The sequence below is a fragment of the Fundulus heteroclitus genome, chromosome 20, assembly GCF_011125445.2.
Source record: "Fundulus heteroclitus isolate FHET01 chromosome 20, MU-UCD_Fhet_4.1, whole genome shotgun sequence".
NCBI lineage: Eukaryota > Metazoa > Chordata > Actinopteri > Cyprinodontiformes > Fundulidae > Fundulus > Fundulus heteroclitus.
Window position 1 is genome coordinate 39,374,362 of NC_046380.1, and position 18,166 is coordinate 39,392,527.

Below are 18,166 nucleotides of genomic sequence, written 5' to 3' on the forward strand. Positions count from 1 at the left end.
GTATTGTAGGTGTCTCCTTTCCTTATTCTTTTAAGAGCAATTGCCAACTTTTACTTTTGATACATATTAAGACTGACTGAATTCGCCACACAAATATCTTAGCTAAAATCTGTTACAGTTGTTTTAAAATGAACTTCTCTTTGGCCGATCTGGGACTTCAGCTTCTGAGACCAAATATTCTGGATTTATACTGAATAGGTTCCAAGTGAGTTTCCTACTGCGGGTATGATATGAACTGTTCATAATCTTTAAACTGAGCATCATTTTGAGAATCCTCAACTATCCTTTCAAAACATCAAAAGAAAAGACCTCTGCTACAGCGCAAGTGAGCTTCAGCAGCCATTAAGCTGTGGGTGAAATAAAGCAAGTGACAGTTTCTCCTTTATCGGCGGGATGGCTCAGGTTGCACAACAGGTATAATGATACTCCCCCCCCGCCGCTGCGCCTCAACCATGTTTTCAGCTCCGGCGCATTATAGGAAATGTAAGCGTTTAACCGAATGTCATTCACAAGGTTACTGCCTCTCTGCCCTGCTTGCGGCGCATCTACATGGTGCTGACCAAGCTCCGAAACACAATCCACGGAAAAAAAAAAAAAAAAAAAAAAAATCAAATAAATAAATCACAGACAGCTGCCATTTTCATTCAAGCTTCTGGCAACGCCAGAGAATAGCTAAAGCCATATCAAAGGATCTGTGGTCCAAATGAGTCACAGGGATTTCTTGTTCGGATCTAATGATTTCTTAAGCCATCCACCGATTTATAAATCATCACTGCATGCAGCAGTTTAAATCTTTTCATTATCAAAGATAACCTCACTCATCTTTAGTTGTGGGTATATTCATCAACCACAGTTGACTCTGACATCACATCACATCTCAAGCCCCAAACAGATAAGCTTTTTTTTTTTTTATTTGAACTTGGCAGTCAATTAAGCCATTCCCTTTTTGAAGTTTGTATTTTATCTCTCTCTCCAGTATACATGACCAGAAAATATTTTCTGAAGAAGTCCTTAACAATCAACCAGCAGTGCCCTCTTTAAATTTCCATCGCAGCAGCTAGGAAGCGTCCAGGCAGCAAAGAAGCAATTAACGTGGAGCCGAGTTCCCTCCATGTGACGCAGTTGTGCCCGTCAAGAGGTCGAGACTTTGCGGCAGAATCGTACCTGTACTGCGGCAGGGGGCTCCCCTCTGCCTCACATGTGATAGTTGCCTGGTGGTCCGGGGAGTTGATCGGCAAAATGAGGTCGCTTGGCTCTGTCCTCCATCTTGGCCCTTGAAATATGACATCCTCTGTACAGGCTGCGGAGAGAAGAGAAAATCTTTACTCGCACAAGCCAGAAAATCTTTCTCTTTGACCTTAAGGAGAAAGTGTTTGAAGAATACACACTGTCAGAGCAAAAAGTTAATCTTTCAGAAAAACAAAAGCATCAGTCTGAGGGTCTTTTTCAGGATACTATGTACAGTATATTGTCTCTCTCTAAAAAGTGTTGCTCTTTACAGAGACGTGCAATGAATACAACGGGATGCTGTCCTCAGGCTGCATTTTTCTTGTGTACATTGCTTGTTTATCTTGCAGTGAGCCCAGTAAATCCCTCTCACCATTACTAGGCATTAAAAGCTAATGTCAACATGCACTCACTGAGTAAGAGGTGAAGCCGCCCAGTTAAACAATCAGAAGGAATGATCAGATTTGAACATAATTCATTACACGTGCAGGCCACCGTTAGGTATTTAAATAATTAAAGAAGCTCCAAGTAATTCCTGTTAAGTGTTACAAATGTTGTCAAAAACTGTGTTTTTTGAACTCTTCAAAACAAGCACTACCTTTAACAGGTACCAATATTTCTGCCTCTTATTATATAAAGACAAAAAAATATTGATTGAAAGATGTAATTTAATTTATTTTTAAAATATTGTTAAATCATCCTTCTCAACTAACTCAGATCTCAAATTCTAATATGGTTACCCTATATATAAAACCTTGTCAGCCTGCATTGCATTACTGTTCAGTACTTCTGTTTGTACTGCATGAATTCTTTTCAAATAGAACATCTGAGTGAATATGTTGATATAATATAGACACAGAGACTGGAATTTAAGTATGTGACATAAATTATACTAAAGTCACAAAAAACAAAGACTTCAGTCTTGGACCAAAATGCTTGAGACTTTAGTAAGACCTGTGGTCTGGGACTTGAGTCTCATAAACAACCCTTTTATCTCATCTATTCAGGAACAAAAGTAAGCCAGTAAGAAAGGATTATTTTAAAATACAATAGAATAAAAATTATTGTCATTGTTTAACACAGTGAAAAGTGCTTAGCAGCTCTAATTTGGCAGTAGGAATATCACACGTATGTAAATATAAAAAATAAAACTAAATATACACAAAACAAAGTTTAGCAGCAATCAGGACTACATTGTGTCTATAAGGTGTCTTCAAGTGATAGGGGTGATTGATTTGACCGCTTTGGGATACAAACTGAGTTTGTTAGATTTGGTTTTTAAAGTTCTGACCCTTTTTCTATATGGGGGTGCAGCAAAAAAAATAAATAAAAAAAAGGATTTGGGTTCAAAGAAATCTGTTGCAATGGCACTGGCTTTATTTTGAAGAAAGAGAGGAGAGAGGGCAGCTGCAATCCACTAACAACAGAAGCCAACAGGTTCTTCCTGTTCTCTTGAGAGCAGGTGGAGAATCACACAGTGCCGCAATATACTAGTTGGCTCTCACTGAATTTTGTGAGGAGCTGGTGAGGAAGGTGAACAGTTTAATTTCCTGAGAAAGTCTTTGTTGAGCTTTTCACACCAGATTTGAGATATTTCTGTTTCAGGTGAGATCAGCAGAGATATGGACACCCAGGAACTTTTAATTATCAACTCTCAACGCCCTTGCTGTGTATCAACGGGAGTATGTGTGGTGTGCTCAGATTTCCTGAAGTCCAAATTAACTTCTTTCATCTTTAAGATGCTGAGGTCCGGATTACATAGTGTTACTTGCTGGACCTCTACCCTGTTGACTGACTCATTGTTATCAGAAACGGAGGGAGCAGTCATGATGGAATATTTCATGGAGAATGGGACTGAGGACACACCCCTGGGGTGTCCCTGTGTTCAGGTTGAGGGTTGACGATGTGTGAGTAAATGACTGACGTTGTACTCTCTGATTAACCTTAGTGTATACAAATGACTGGATGCCATGATAACAGGACATTCTGGGCTCTGTGACGTTTATGTCAAGGCAGTTTGGTCTCATTTCAAAAGTGTAATGTGAATGTGAACCAAAACAAGTAATGGTGTAAAGTGTGTTACCATTCCCAGCCAAAATCAACCAAGTAGCCGAGGCTACCATAGTGAATTATTGATAAAATCCCCCAAAAATGCACAGAGCTGCTGTTATTAGCCTGTATTGCCAACATTTAGCTTGTATCTAAGGACAGCAATCAGCATATTACACTGGTTTTCCATCTTACAACTTGAACAGTGTAGAGTTGGTTTTGATGTTACTTCTAGTTTCGCATTCTGAAGTCAAAGATGAGAGAAAGAGTTCTTAATTCACTGTCGGCATCTTGTATTTTAACTTTGGTTTATTAGCTCTGCAATAGTTACCTAGCTTGTTGTAAATAACTTGTAAATGTTTGATAAAAAAACCTTTAAAAATCTTTTCCACACCCACCTCCTGGCCAGGCTCTACTCGGTTCTGCCCACTCTGTGTGCACTTTAATTATAGTCACAGTATTTCTCATACCAGGCTGACTTTTTACATTCCTCCTCAGGAGGCAGTATGGGCTGAAATTTGACATGAACAGACTGCTGTTCACTGATTGGATGAGGGATGAGGAGAAAGGAGAAGGTTTTTGCTGAGGAGGTGCAGGGAAAAGTTAAACTGTAGAGTGGCAACAATAATATTAAGGACCACCATGAACAGAGTGGGTCAAACCCAAATATAATTTTACTATTTGTCAACCTCAAACCATGCCTGAATTAAAGAAACAAGAAAAGTACATTTCAGCTTTCTATACGCCGATGGGCGTGCTGTATTTAATTACCCAAATCAGATCCACAGATCCAGGGAGGCTTTCTCTCAATTTACATACATTGAAAACTACTAAGCTTTGTCTCTATAGGGTGTTTGATTCAAAAATGTGTTCACGGACCCCGATCAAACCACTGTGTCCAGGCGGAAGGAGAAGACAGAGAGGAGCTGTCGCTACAGCAGACTGCCAAAAAAGGACTGGTTCCCACCAATGCAGTGGCAGCTTTTCTCTGGATCTAACCCAAAGAACCCTCTGCCGAATCAGTCCAATGTGAATAATCCAATATCCAACCTACAAAAATTATTTCACTGGGATCAAAAGCCTGCAGTTTTGCGCTTTAAAGTCCTTATCATCGTTCTTGCCATGGCTGAGGCATAAACATCCCCATTAAAGCCCTAAACTTTAACTCTGTAAGGCAAACTTTAGAGCTGATCAAACAGTCTCCTGTTGCCTCTCCGTTTATGTCATTCCCCCCATAGCTATGCAGGCAGAAAGAAGCTGTGCCTTATTTTATTATTACTTCAGACTGATCTGTGATCCCTGTATTTATCCCAGTGGATTATTTTATCAGTAAAAAAAATGTTCAAGACATTCTTGCATGTACAATGATACAAACATAATTTGTATTTTTAATTTTAGTTAAGTTTTTATTCAGAATGATTTATTAACTTTTTTATTCTTTTACCGTTTCTCATAGTTTTCTTTAAAGGACCAATAAACGAACTTTCACCACTAAGTTAGCTGTTGATCGCTGTCTGTAGACCAAAACAAGGTGTGTATCAAGCCACGCCTCTCTCTACCTCCACTCCAGCTGCTACACCCCCCCCCCCACACACACACACACACTTCCTCCCCTTCTCACTTCGTATGCACATATTTGCAAAGGATAAATTCACAACAAAACAGCATCAACATTGCTCTGATGGGGCCATTGTCTGGGCAGGGAGGGGCTAAGCCCTGAGTGGCAGATATTCACAGGTAAGTACGTGTATATGCGGCCAGCCCGGCTTTGTAAACAAGCGACTGGAGAACAATACAGAGAGATGCCGTGTGACCTCATATCATACTATTCCAGTTAAAAAGATGCCCTTATTTCTGCACATCACTATTTTTTAGTTATTTCTATCTAAAATTATCAAATTTTGCTTATTGCTCCTTTAAAGTGTTAATGTTACACAGTAACGCTTAACAGCAGCAGAACACACATCACTGATGGCTGGAGGTTGGGTTTAAAGCCACCCCAGGAAGCATTAAGCCATACTGGGTCTGTTGAAAACCAACAGGAGTAGAGTAAAGCTGGTGCGGGGCAAATAGAGTCGTGCAGAGCTGAAAATGGCGCTGGAAAAGCAGCATAAGTGCCGGCAAAGGTACTTGGACTGCAGTCTGAGAACCTTACATCCAATGCATCTATGAAGCATCCTCCATCAGGTTAGCTTTTACTTCCTGTTTTGTTGAAAGGTCATACGCACCACCAACTTGACATGCAATGTCTTCTAGTGCCCATTCTAGATGCACCAGCTAATTTTAATATGTGATGTCTATGTTCCCATTGTTAGTCTGCATGTGTACCTTTACTCACTGTTTTGCCTGACTGTTGAATGGTCAGGCAACTGCCTGGTAAAACTGTAGCTGGACACTTTCAAGGAAAAAAGACACATCACAGTCATGGATCTGATAGGCTCCTAGACCCGTTAAAGTAAAATAGAAAATACAGGAGCAGCACATGCCACTTATCCTTTTATTGCATTATCTTCAGTGTTTGCTTGGCTAAGGTGTCGAAGACGGGGGGTCTAATGAGTCTCACAGAGCTGTCTGATTGCCACAATGTAACAGAGGTGTTCAATGTTAATTATCAATAAGTCAATCTAATGACAAAAGCAGTTGAAGACTAAATTTAAGCACTCAACAAGAGGCAGCTTCTAATACAGACAGCCATATTTCACAAATTTCAGATTAATTGACACTTATTTGTGAGTAAGTGGAAATAGGAAGCAGAAAACTCTATTTTAAGACTATCTGTGTTATGCTAAATGCGCACCAGCTAATAGGGGCCATAAGGAGATGCACTCATCCACCGGCAGCCTAAAACGAAGGGATGTGGAACACAATCTGGTACAGAATCAACGCAGTCAACAGACGGCCAGAAAAGGTCTAATTAATATCCTACTGCTAGCAGATTGAAGCATGTGGCTAGCCATTCTACACGTGGTAAAAATGTGTCATGAAATCAAAACAGGTTGAGAAGCCAGAAAGAACAATGAGTTGTGCCTGCTGTTAGGGGGTTGTTTGGAATGGAGAAAAAGGAATGAGGCAAAAAGTAATCTGCAGAAAAACAGAGAAACAAGCAAGTAAATAAATGAGTAATTTGGGAAGTGTTCTAGTACTAACAAGCTGCTTTTTGAATAGAAATATAGAAACAGACCTTAATATTACTTTTGCAAATTTTCTGACCCATTTTTAACATATTACCCCACATTGTTGTGTTATAGGGTTGTAACGATACCAAAATTTGAAGTTTGTTACCAATACTAAGAAAAATACTCGATACATACTTTTCAATACCTCATTTTTTGAGGGCATAGGGTAAATTATTGGTTAATAACAAAAAAAAGGATGAATTACAATATGACCAACATAATTTTAGCTTCCATTATTAGGGCAAAACCAATAAGTAAGGGACAATTGAGCCCTTGTTTAGAGAAATACAGAATTTAAGTTTCACTTCCTTGTAAACAAGAAAATACTTCCTTCTTGAAATTCAGTCATACAATAATGTTAGTTTATTATAATTGGTTAGCCTTAGCATGTAAGTGTGTCGCTGTGCTGATGACATAATTAAATGTTAGAATGATTTGTTATTTGTCCCTCAGTAGTAGCCTAAGATAAAAAAATAAACAGTGTTTCAAAACAAACATGGATCTGGCGCCTACATACCATAACCGGCATTGGCCTCAGCTCTTCTTTTACTACTCTGTCTGTAATAATGATGGCATTATGACCAGATATCTTAAAAGCTCTTGCTGTGTGCAACTTAGTTTCTCAATCATAAAACGCTGATATGTGGGAGATTTCTGGGACAGCTTTTGTCAGGGACAGGTCGTTAGCTTGTAGCATTAGCGCCGCCTGTGGCATCATTCAGAAAAAAAAAGTGTGACAATTTATGAATGAGTATCTTTGAATTATTCATTTCCTTTGTATATATTATTACAAGATGCCAATTATTTTAACAACCTTATTATGTAATTTATAAAACGAATAAAACTAATAACTTAAGTTAAACATTGTGTGGGACCTTGTTGGCCATTCACATTGTGATGTGGAAATTTTTGACCATTCTTCTTAGCAACCTGTGTTAGTTATATAAGGCATCTTGGTGTTCTGTTATGAGAGAACACTCCTACGATCAAGGTGTCACGATTTAATTGGTTGGAGGTTTGGCTTTTGCCTGGACCTTAATAAGACTGTTTTTCTTTGCTTTTGTAGCTATTCTGTTTTTAGACTATCTTCATTGCTTTCAATCACTGCCGTGTTGCGCGACTTAATTTGAGTCAAGTTTGGTTTGTTGGAGACATTTTACACAACAATCCTTTCATACACAGAGAACTTTGTGGCAACTTTATTGTAACACCAACACAGTGGTCTAGCCATCAAGGATGCAAAACAGGCCCAAATCATCAACAATTACCATTGTACTTTAAGGTTGGTCTGAGTTATTTTTACAGCTAGGCTCCGCTTGGACTTCCACACAAATGGTGTTATTCAAAAAGTACTTTCTTTTTTTATTCCTGTCAACATGGCAGGGGTCTTTTTGGTTTGTTCAAATGGCGTTTTCTAAACAGAAGCTTTATTTTAGTTTTCACTTAAAAGAAAAAAAGAAAAGTTTAGGCAATTGACAGTTTACAGCCCTCGGGAAGCAATCTGGGGATTAGGGTGTTGCTCAGGGACCCATTGTGGCAGTCTGAGAGGTTCGAACCGGGAACTTGCAGCATTCTCAGAATGCAAGTGATCTGCTCACTAGGCCACCACTCCCCCTGTAGATCTTGATTATAAACTATGGTTATTTAAGCTACTGTCAACCTTCTATTATCTTCAACCAGTCTCCCTAGTCTCCTCTGACCTCTGACATCATCTAGACATGTTCTTCCATGCAGCTGCTGCTCACTAGATAGTTTTTATTTTTCAGATCACTCTCAGTGAGCCTGAGAGATGTTTGTGTTTTAAAATCCCAGTACATCAGCAGGCTCTATGCTTCCAAACAAATCTTTTCCATTTAGTCTTTCTAATTATACTCCCTAAAAGTTCCTTGCAGTCTGACAAGTACAAATGGGTGGGTTACTTAATCTTTGAGCATTAAGTAAATATACTGTTAAAAAAAAATAAAGGGAACACTTAAACAATACAATGTAACTCCCAATGTTCCTTTATTTTTTGAGGAGTATATATTATCCCCTTTCTTAAAGAAAAACAGAAACAACTATAATATGTTTGCATAATGTTAAAAAAAAATATTTTGACAAAACTGTAAATAAAGTCTTTTTAAAATTGCTGCTGATGTCTTTCCTTTGTGGTTTTGTCATTATATATTTCTAAGTGCTTTAATGCAGCAAACTGCCTGCATTTACTTTATAGAGGTAACCTATTAACTGATCAACAATAAAGTGTACACTAGATCATTTTCTGGTTTCTAATTTGTAGCAAAGCAATATGGTTAGACTGCTTGGTAACACTGTACATCTGCATTAGAGTTGTTATTTTTGTTAATTGATAATTACACAGTGTTGATCAACTTTTGCTATTGTTCGTATGATTTTAGGACCAGAGGCAATTTTTGTTGTCTTAAAATATACTGATTTGAAGATAGCCTTATGGTAACCATAGCTACTTAAATCATAAGCACAGACTTTATTGCATTTCATTTGGATTTTGTAAGACAGATTCAAACAAAGCATAGCACAGTTGTGGGGTGAGAGGAGTAGGATACATAATTGTAATCATTTGTCACAAATAAAAAATCTGAAAAGTGGGATGTGCATTTGTATTCGGCTCTTGAGTCTATACTTGGACTAAATTTTCTTTATACATCTAGCTTTGCACATGTACATCCTAAAATTTTTGTCATCCCTCTTTGCAGAATAGCTCGAGTTCAGTCAGGTCAGAAGAAATATCATTTTAAAATTCTTTTTACAGATTCCCAATTTTATTTCGGTCTGGACTTAGATCTCAATCATTCTGTTGTAACTCTGGCTGTGTTTAAGGTTGTACTTCTGCCAGAGGAGGCAGTTTCTAGCAGATCTTTCCCAGAATGTATTTGCCTACATTCCACTCCTCATTCCCTCTAAGTTCCCTATCTCAGTTGAAGAAAACCATCCACATAGTATGACGCTGCCATGGCCACATTTAACTGTGGGGTTTGTGTGTCCAGGGTGATATATAGTGTTTGTTTTCGTTCAGACATAGCTTTTTTTCTTGTAGCTCAAAAAAGTTACATTTTGGGATCGCTTGACCTTGCTGATATGTTTGGAGTGTCACCCAGATCGCTCGTGACAAACTGCAAACAGGATTTTATGTAGCTTGTTTTCAACAGTGGCTTTTTTCTTATCACTCTTCCATACAGGCCAGACTTGCAGAGATTACCACTGATAGTTGTCAACAGATCCTTCCACCTCGGCTGTGAATCTTTGCAGCTCCTCCAGTGTTAACATGTGCCTTTTTGGTGCTCCTTTCATTCCGTGCTTCCAAGTTATTTTTTGGATTTTATTTGCAAGACATTCCATCTCTAAATTATGTCCTACATTTTGTCGTTCTAGCATGTAAAATCCCAATAAACTAAATTTTAATTTGTGGCTGTAATATGAAACAAAGCAAATAAACTACCACGAACACTTTAGTAAGGCCAAATAATGTGTTGATGAATGCAACATTACAAGTGCTATCAAGTTACAGTCATAACACTGAATGAGAAATAGCACCCACAGACAGAGACCAGGGCCCCTGCTAAAACCACTCGCCTAGGGGAAGGTGAGACTGTTTGGATCCGTCCCTCCCTTGGGCTAAGTGCGTGAATTACCCATGAGCCAATTTGAATAACATTCACTGGGAGCTACAATGTCATTTGAACAAGGGTTGACATTCTGGTAGAGTGTCTGTGCCTCTCCTGCTCGAATCCCAGGTGGCTGTGCAAGGGCAGAATGAGGCACAGTGAAAAGTAGATTGGGCTAAAATGCGAGGCTGGATTCATTGCATGGATCCTGATAATGATCTGGACAGGCCAGGAACAGGAATAGGAGTCCCAGGTGTCTGTGCAGTGGACTCTAAATGTGCAGGAGGACACTGGGGAATGGTGAAGGACATCATGCTGGAATGCTGTACATCCGTGTAATCCCTTCAGCTTAATCAGTATAACCTTTATGGTTTATGCAGTTTCTGAGGATATTAACAATTGTTCTGATTCTGTCGTGTTCTCTCTGAAGCAAATGTTAAAGAAATGGTCCTTGCTAAAAGTGAGACGTTCATTTATAGTGCAATGATAAAAAGTATTTGCCCCCGAAAAGATTTATCCTGTTTAAATGTTTTTGTCACCTTTTTTAGATCATCCTACAAGGTTTAAGATCAAACCAATATAACTTGACCAAATTAAAATGTTTTCATATGAAAATTTATTATAAGAAGACAAGAAACTATCCAAACGAACCTTGTGTTTAGTAAAAAATATTTTCTCCTTGTTAAGTCTTGAAATAACTGAAATTGACAATTGTTCAGTTGCACTGGCACCATCCAGCCCTGTTTACTGCCTGGCCCATAGAATAAATAAACCCTTAAACGGCACCTGTCTGGCAACATGAAATAGGCTGAAAGATTTAAAAAAGCAACATATTGTGCCCCGATTTTAAAGAAATTCCAGAATAAATGGAAATATTGTCACTGGCATCTATCAGTCTGGAAAAGGTTACAAAGCTAGGGTTTTGTGAGCTACAGTAAGAACATTTCTCCATTAATGGAGAAAAAAACGGAAGAAGCAGCAGCTGCTTTCTGTGCAGTGGCCGGCTGACCAAAATTACTAAACTCATAGAGTAAAAGTCAATGACTGCTTTGCTGCTTCCAGTCCTGGACAACTTTCCATTATAAATGAAGCCACTGGCTACCATTTATCAGTTATTGATTTATTATTCTCTATTTGATTGCTGTTCATATTGTTTAGATTGTCATATTGTATATATCAGGGAGCATACAAAATTCACCTACATCACCAACTCAGTCTCACTCCCAACTCATCAAAAGTTTACGCTTAGGCAATCCCTCCGCTCGTCAGTTACTGACGCCACGGGGGTACCCCTCTCATCATTTATAGACGCGCAGGGTGCATGAGAGGTCATGGCAGGAACTCGTGAAAATTTTAGATGACCTGCAAACTGCAAAACTAAGACTGCCTGAACCTGAAGACAAACAAACACAAATATATATGTTTCCATACACTACTAAAGCTACCAACAGTAACTTTGTAGGCTAAAGTTTTTGTAGCAGGTCATATGTGTGTCACTGAGAATATGTTGACATCATGTACATAATAATAAAAATTAAGTACTGCATATATATATCCTATATGTTTATTACTGCATAACTGTGTTATTGTATTATAGTATATACAAGTAAGTATACACACATAAGCACATTGTGAACATCGCACAATCCAGATTCAAATTCCTCAAATGTGCACACATACCCGCCAAATAAAGGTGATTCTGATTCTAATTAATTCTGCACTGAAGGACAGCTTCTTTAAGGAGAACCCTTGGTCATCAGTTTGTGACCTTGGACTCAAGCAAACATGGGTTATCCAGCAGGACAATGATCTAAAGCCCAACAGCAATGATTCAGAAAATACTAACTCTAAAGTTTTAGAGTGGCCTAGTCAAAGTCTGAACTTAAATACGATTGGGATCCATTGGCGTAACATGCTTTGATTAAGCTCCCAATAGGGCTTAATCAAATAAATTATGCAAAGTGGCCAATATTCCTCATGAAATCTAAAAGAATAATTGCCAGTTATTGTTAACACTTGACAGCAGTTGTTATCAACAAGAGTGGCACAACCAGTTGTTAGATTTGGGGACCAATTATTCACATTGGGTCAGGCTGGTCTGCTGTTTAGCTTTTTTCCCTTAATAAAACACATTCTCCTTTGAAAATAGCTTTTTGTATTTACTCAGATTAGTTGAGTCTTATTTTTAAAGTTTTTTTTTATTATCTGACACACTCAAGTGTGAAAAGAATTTCTGGGGATGCATTTTTTTTCAAAGCGCAGACGTCTGCTCCACCACAAAGAAACACAAAAGTGGCAATAAGTAATTGTCTGAAATGAATATACCCTAGACACATTTTTAGAAGAAATGTTCTGGTAACATCAACCATGACATCTAGCTGCAGTGTAGTGAGACTGAAATACAATATGTGCAAAGATGTCTTACCTGCAAGGCATCCCGTGATTGATAGCAGAACAATTTGTTTCCATGGTAACATCATCTTCAGTTGCCGAGGGCTAATGAGTCTCTCATCCAATTGCTTCTGAATGGAAAGCTCTCCCTTGAATAGAAGATTTTAATCTGAAGAGAAAGTAATTACGGGTGTGATTAAAATGTGACATTTTGATCCAAATATGACAAGCAAACATACAGTGGCAGAAAAAAACAACAACACATGATTACAGCGCTACTAACTTACAAAATTGGTTCTTATTATTTTTGAGTTGCATTGAGTGAGGGGTAAGAGATTCTCGAGGAAGTGTGAGGAGAAGAGTGGAAAATACAGCAGAAGCGAGCGGACCACAAAACATGAGCATATACAAGCAGGCAGTGCAATTTTCAGGTGGCACGGAAGAAGCAGCAGCTGCTAAATAGCTCTGTTTTCTTTTGCTGCGCCTCATTCTCGTGGCGCCTAACAAGCAAATTCTTTCAGCTTTAAAGAGGAGTGAGGGAAAAAAAATGATTGACCTCAAAAAAATACTTTTCTCTCCCAATTTGACTATTAATAGGAGCTGGCAGACTGTGTACCAGCACTCTACAAAACACCTCTTTCTACTTTAACAATGTGTTTGGTGTCCTATTAAACATCATCAGTGCTGGTTTTCTTTTGGCATCTGAAAAATCGTTAGACTAACAGGATGATCACAGACGGCAAAATGATAGCAGAACCCTGATATATTAAATAGCCTTGTTAACAGACAAAATAAAATATCGTTCCCAATTAGGGAATAAATGAGGAACAGTTTTAAATGTCAATTTAAATTTAATACTCATCCTGTTAGAAAGGGCTCCTTAAGTGTACAACACTGATTTAAACTATGCCACTGTTATCCTTTGAAATTAGCAGAGTTGCAATTTTGGAAAAAGGCGCTAATCTTACTATACCCAAAATTAATAGTCTGATATGGCTGTAATCTGATGCAAATGCAGACAAGGGATGGTGTATATATATATATATATATATATATATATATATATATATATATATATATATATATATATATATATATATATAGTATATATAGTTCAAATTTGTAAGAAGCTGTAACATTTAGAACTGCACCAGAGGGCAAACGTGGAGCAACATTGTTGCCAGACAGTTTACTTATCATCTGACATTCTGTCAATACAGTGAGCGAAGCTCAAAAAGACAGAAGATGTTTCCTAGACGTATCAGGCAGCAATATCAACACTTAACTGAATTTTGGTGTACATGAATCCGTGAGATCGGAGAGTCGGATTGTGCAGTTGCCAAAGGCTGTTCTATTTCCTTTCACGGAGTGCCATGACATGTGTGTGTGTGGGTAGGTTTACAGTCCTTCTGGTTTCATCACTGCGACATCTTTAGGGCCCCAATAGTTGACACACCGATCCCTGGTCTGCACATGGATCAAAATATGTCTAAATTTGTCTATCCCCGCCGGCTGCTTTGTGTAGATTTACATTTGTTGCTGTTTTGTATTTAGAAGGAACCAATAAGGCCTCTGCATACCAAACCCACTTGTTTGTCCAGTAATGCTATCTGTTCAAAACCTAAATAATGTTATATTCAGTCAATCATAGTTTAACAGAATCCGATGTTTATGTCCCTAATTAACGGTTTCTGGGCTTTCTTAAGAGAAACAGCGGGTGACCAGAAAAAGTACAGCTCAACCATAAAGTCTTCCCTGCAACGCTGTTGGAAATGGTGCTCCTATAGTGGGTGTAGCTGGTATGACTCTCTCGCAGTATTAAAATCTTGAGTAATAGTTTCACGGCGTGATGGTATCAAAGTATTAACACAGTGATTTAAAACAAAAATATATCCAATGATCTCTTATTGTTTGCCAACCAGCTTGTAGCTTGCTATAAAACAGCATCGGCTTAAATGAAGTAATGGGACTCATCACATTGACTGTCAGTGGTCTGCACGACTGGGAATATTTATAACAGCTGAATGTTTTATTTTTAAATTTTTCTGGAAGTATAGGGGGAGGGGCAGCGTTGTGTACGTCTGTCCTCCATACAGCCAGATAAAGCACCCATCATTATTATGACAGAATATTTGGGCCGTTTTAAAGATGTGAGATTTTAAAAGCATGATACCAGTAACCCTCACATGCCTTGTAAATCAGATTTTTTGGAAACTGCACAATTAAAGAAGTAGTTAAGGTCTGCAATTTTCTTCTTATTATGAAATGAGCCGCGCTGCTTAGAGGGCAGGTAGAATAGTAATTAAACCTCATATTAAAAGACGGTCCTAAATTAAAACCTTCGAAAGTATTTCATTCTGCGCTCTACAGACTTTGAAATGATCTGATATGGCACCAATCAGGAGTACCTGTCCTTTTTTCCAGGTAGGTGGTATATAATCCCACATTTTTATACAACCAAAGGATGCAAATTTCAGGGCTTAACACGCTTCTGGTCAGTAATTGTGTGTAAAAGCCCGTATTACCATCATACATATAAAAAGTGAAGGCAGTGTGTAATACTCCAACATTCATACCATGCTGTTATCCTGACCCACTTGAAGTCCTGTACTTTTCCTGAAGCGACTGGGATATTTTTCTCCAACACAAGGTAGAGGAACGACAATATAACATAAATGACAAAATACTAATAAGTGGAGATGGCTTAAATTATTCTAAATTTACTAAGAAGCAAGTGTGTTGCTCGTTAAGCTAGCCAAAGTTTTTTTTTTTTTTTAAACAAACAAAACACTGAGGATATACACATGTGGTGACTCAAGTTATTAAGGAAGCTGCACTGAATAAACATGGAAGAAAAAAAAAATTGGCTGCTAATTAGTGCTGAAGGTTTAGTTAAAAACTAATTTCCCCAGCACAAGAGCCTGAGCAGCAACATGCTGCATAGAATTTTTTATTCTACATGGTGTCAAAATTTACAAATAAGTCAATGTGACCTTTACGCCAAAGCATATTAAAAATTGTGGCTGCACAATGTCAGTAAACCATGCAATTATGATATTACTAATGAATATTCTGATGACGATTTCAGCAATTAACCCTAATTTTCCTCACTCTTATGAGTGTGCATGAGCTTTATTATCATGGTCAATAAAATCTTTACAAGGTAACGTCATCAAGGGATGTCCTTGATGACCAAATGTCTAAATGGAACGCAGACTGCAAACGGATGGACCAAGGATGCCTTAAAACATGTTCCATCTCTGCAGATGACATGTTGAAGATGGCACACATAATTTCTTCTTTATTTAAAGTACAGAACGCATTTGAAGAGCTTGTATGATAATTGTCATAGAGCTCACTTACCCTACACAGGTTGCTTAAGTGAATATCACAAATTATGGACAACACCCCTTATGTTCATTAATCCATGCTTTGTGCTCAAGAAAATGGGTCCGTTGTTGCATCTCAATTGCAGGATGAGGATTCAAAAGGGGATCATGGGTGATGCACCCAGATAAAGAGGATGCTTTGTAGACATCTTTGATACCATTATAGTTCAGCTCTTTGCGGAGTTTGATGGAGATTTAATTTTTTTGTTTGCATGGTGCTTTGTTGTGCAGTTTTCTAGCAATGGCTGGCTGAACAAGTATTACAGTCACCTGATCTTGGAATATACCATCAACATACACGAAGAGCCTGGCTGTTTAAGACAGACCACACAACTGGAGTAAGGTCATAGACACATTACTGAGCATTTATTCTTTTCATCTATCAACAGGCTTTGCCCACTGTACGTTGCAGGGCAGGATTGCGTAACTACTGGTTTTAAGCTCGGGCCATTGCACACCCCAAACCAAGAGGTTGCTCAGTAAGACCATCCAAGCACCACAATGCGACCCCTTGCAAATCTTGCCAGGTACTGATAATGTAAAGTATACAGAGAGCATCATTAATTGCTAGTAAGATAGTTACCAAAGAAACTCTCTGAACTCCTCTTCTGATGACACTCCTCATGCCTTACCGTTGCCATGAATCTGCATCTCTACAAAATTTTGTGTGAAATGGACCATTTCTCGCGATTACTTATTGATTGAGTGATATGATTAAACACGGAAAATGCTATTGATAATCTAAAACCAACTGTGCCGCATTTAATCATAAGCTAAACATTGTAATAGTGAGTGCACTCTTACTGACATCTGAATCCATTCCCCATAAATTTCCATATCCCTTGGAGCCATTACTTATTTATGGCTCCAACCAGTGGACACTGGTTCAGTTTCCTTATATGAAGTGGAAGGCTCTAACAGTGCAATTCAGAGAAAAAAGGAGGGGCTTTGCTTGAGCTCTGACCTACATCACAGTAAGTGGAAAAGGATGCGCTTCTCAGGATTAAGAATTCAACACAACCCCATATCCTTACAACACAACCCTGTTGTGTGGATTAACCCAGAGCTATCTTTGGAATACTTGACTTAGACCTACACACAAACTGCTTACTTGTGTCGCTAACTTATAACTATAGGTTTACTGGCTGCGGAACGATTTAATAGGCATGGTATGGAAAATCTTCCAATGCTACCTGATGCACAGTAAAGTCTGCAAAGATAAAAAAAAAAATGTAATTTGCTTGATTATAACTTAATGGTCAGTGTTGCTGTTTCTCGACTCTCCCGGTGCCAGTAATTGTTCTTCGTCTCCGGTAATTGCAAGCGCAGCTGAATTCAGAGTGGATTTCTTGGTGTCTTTCAAAATTTAGTGGGCGTTTTGCCACTCGAAAAAACCATCGCATTGGATTACACGCTGAGGGGCTACAGGAAAGAGGGGGAAAAAATGTGCGGCGCATTTGTCAGTTTGAGTGAGGCATTAAGGACCATCCTCTCCCTGGATGATCCATCCTTGCCATCTCGACCCCTCAGTCCTACAAGTTTCAAGATGATAAAAGGAAAACTTCCTTGGGAAAAGCTGTCCTTGAAAACCAAACAGTCCATAGCAGAGAGTATCTGCTGATATAATGGATGTAAGTCCCTGGGCTCAAAAAACCTGAAAGGACTTCTTTCACTTTTGAGCATTTTGTGTATTCGTATTATGCAAATCAAAAAACTTGCTAGATAAAGGGAGGAATACATAGTTTTTTGAAACAAATTGCGATTTCACACAGAGGTCCGCCCCTTTTATGTATCCTTTTTCTTCTGTAAGGACATTTCTAACCTTCAAAAAACTGAAACAGCCTCAACCCTTTCAGAGCAGGAGCACCTGAAGCTTTTGTAAATCTGAGAGTGAAAGACGGAATACAAATTTCTGGACATCGTAAATGAAAAAAAAAAAAAAAAAACTCTTGCCCTGTGAGATTTGTTGCACTGAAGATGCGGTGGCATTTCTCCCTCTGTTCAGGTTTCTCAGCTGAAATGATGAGCGAAAGATTGCTGTGCCAAATGTAATGAGGCGTTGCACTTTCACCTCCACAGAAGCTAAACCTAATGGAAGTCATTGGCTAAACGCATTGCAGAGTAAATGAGATGACTTCTTGGTTAGCAGGGCTGTTGTTTGGCGCATAATTGATAGGAGAGGTGGTTAAAGGCACCCCCCCTCCCCCCCAGAGCAGCATAATTGCAAAAGAATCTAATAAGGTAGGAAGGAAAGGAGACATTTTATCAAAGCGGTTCACATGCTTCAGGTCTGCATACCGATCACAAGCTG

The 18,166-nt window shown here is 38.6% G+C and overlaps 1 protein-coding gene across 1 annotated transcript in view; it reads right to left on the reverse strand.

Annotated features, from left to right (window-relative positions):
• Positions 1-18,166, reverse strand: part of cntn3b (contactin 3b) — a gene marked incomplete at its 3' end in the record, with an annotated part of 66,711 nt that overhangs the window by 44,335 nt on the left and 4,210 nt on the right. Inside the window, 2 exon segments of the mRNA XM_036151970.1 lie at positions 1,165-1,300; positions 12,501-12,635. Of these exon segments, the coding sequence (XP_036007863.1) occupies positions 1,165-1,300; positions 12,501-12,555 (191 nt within the window).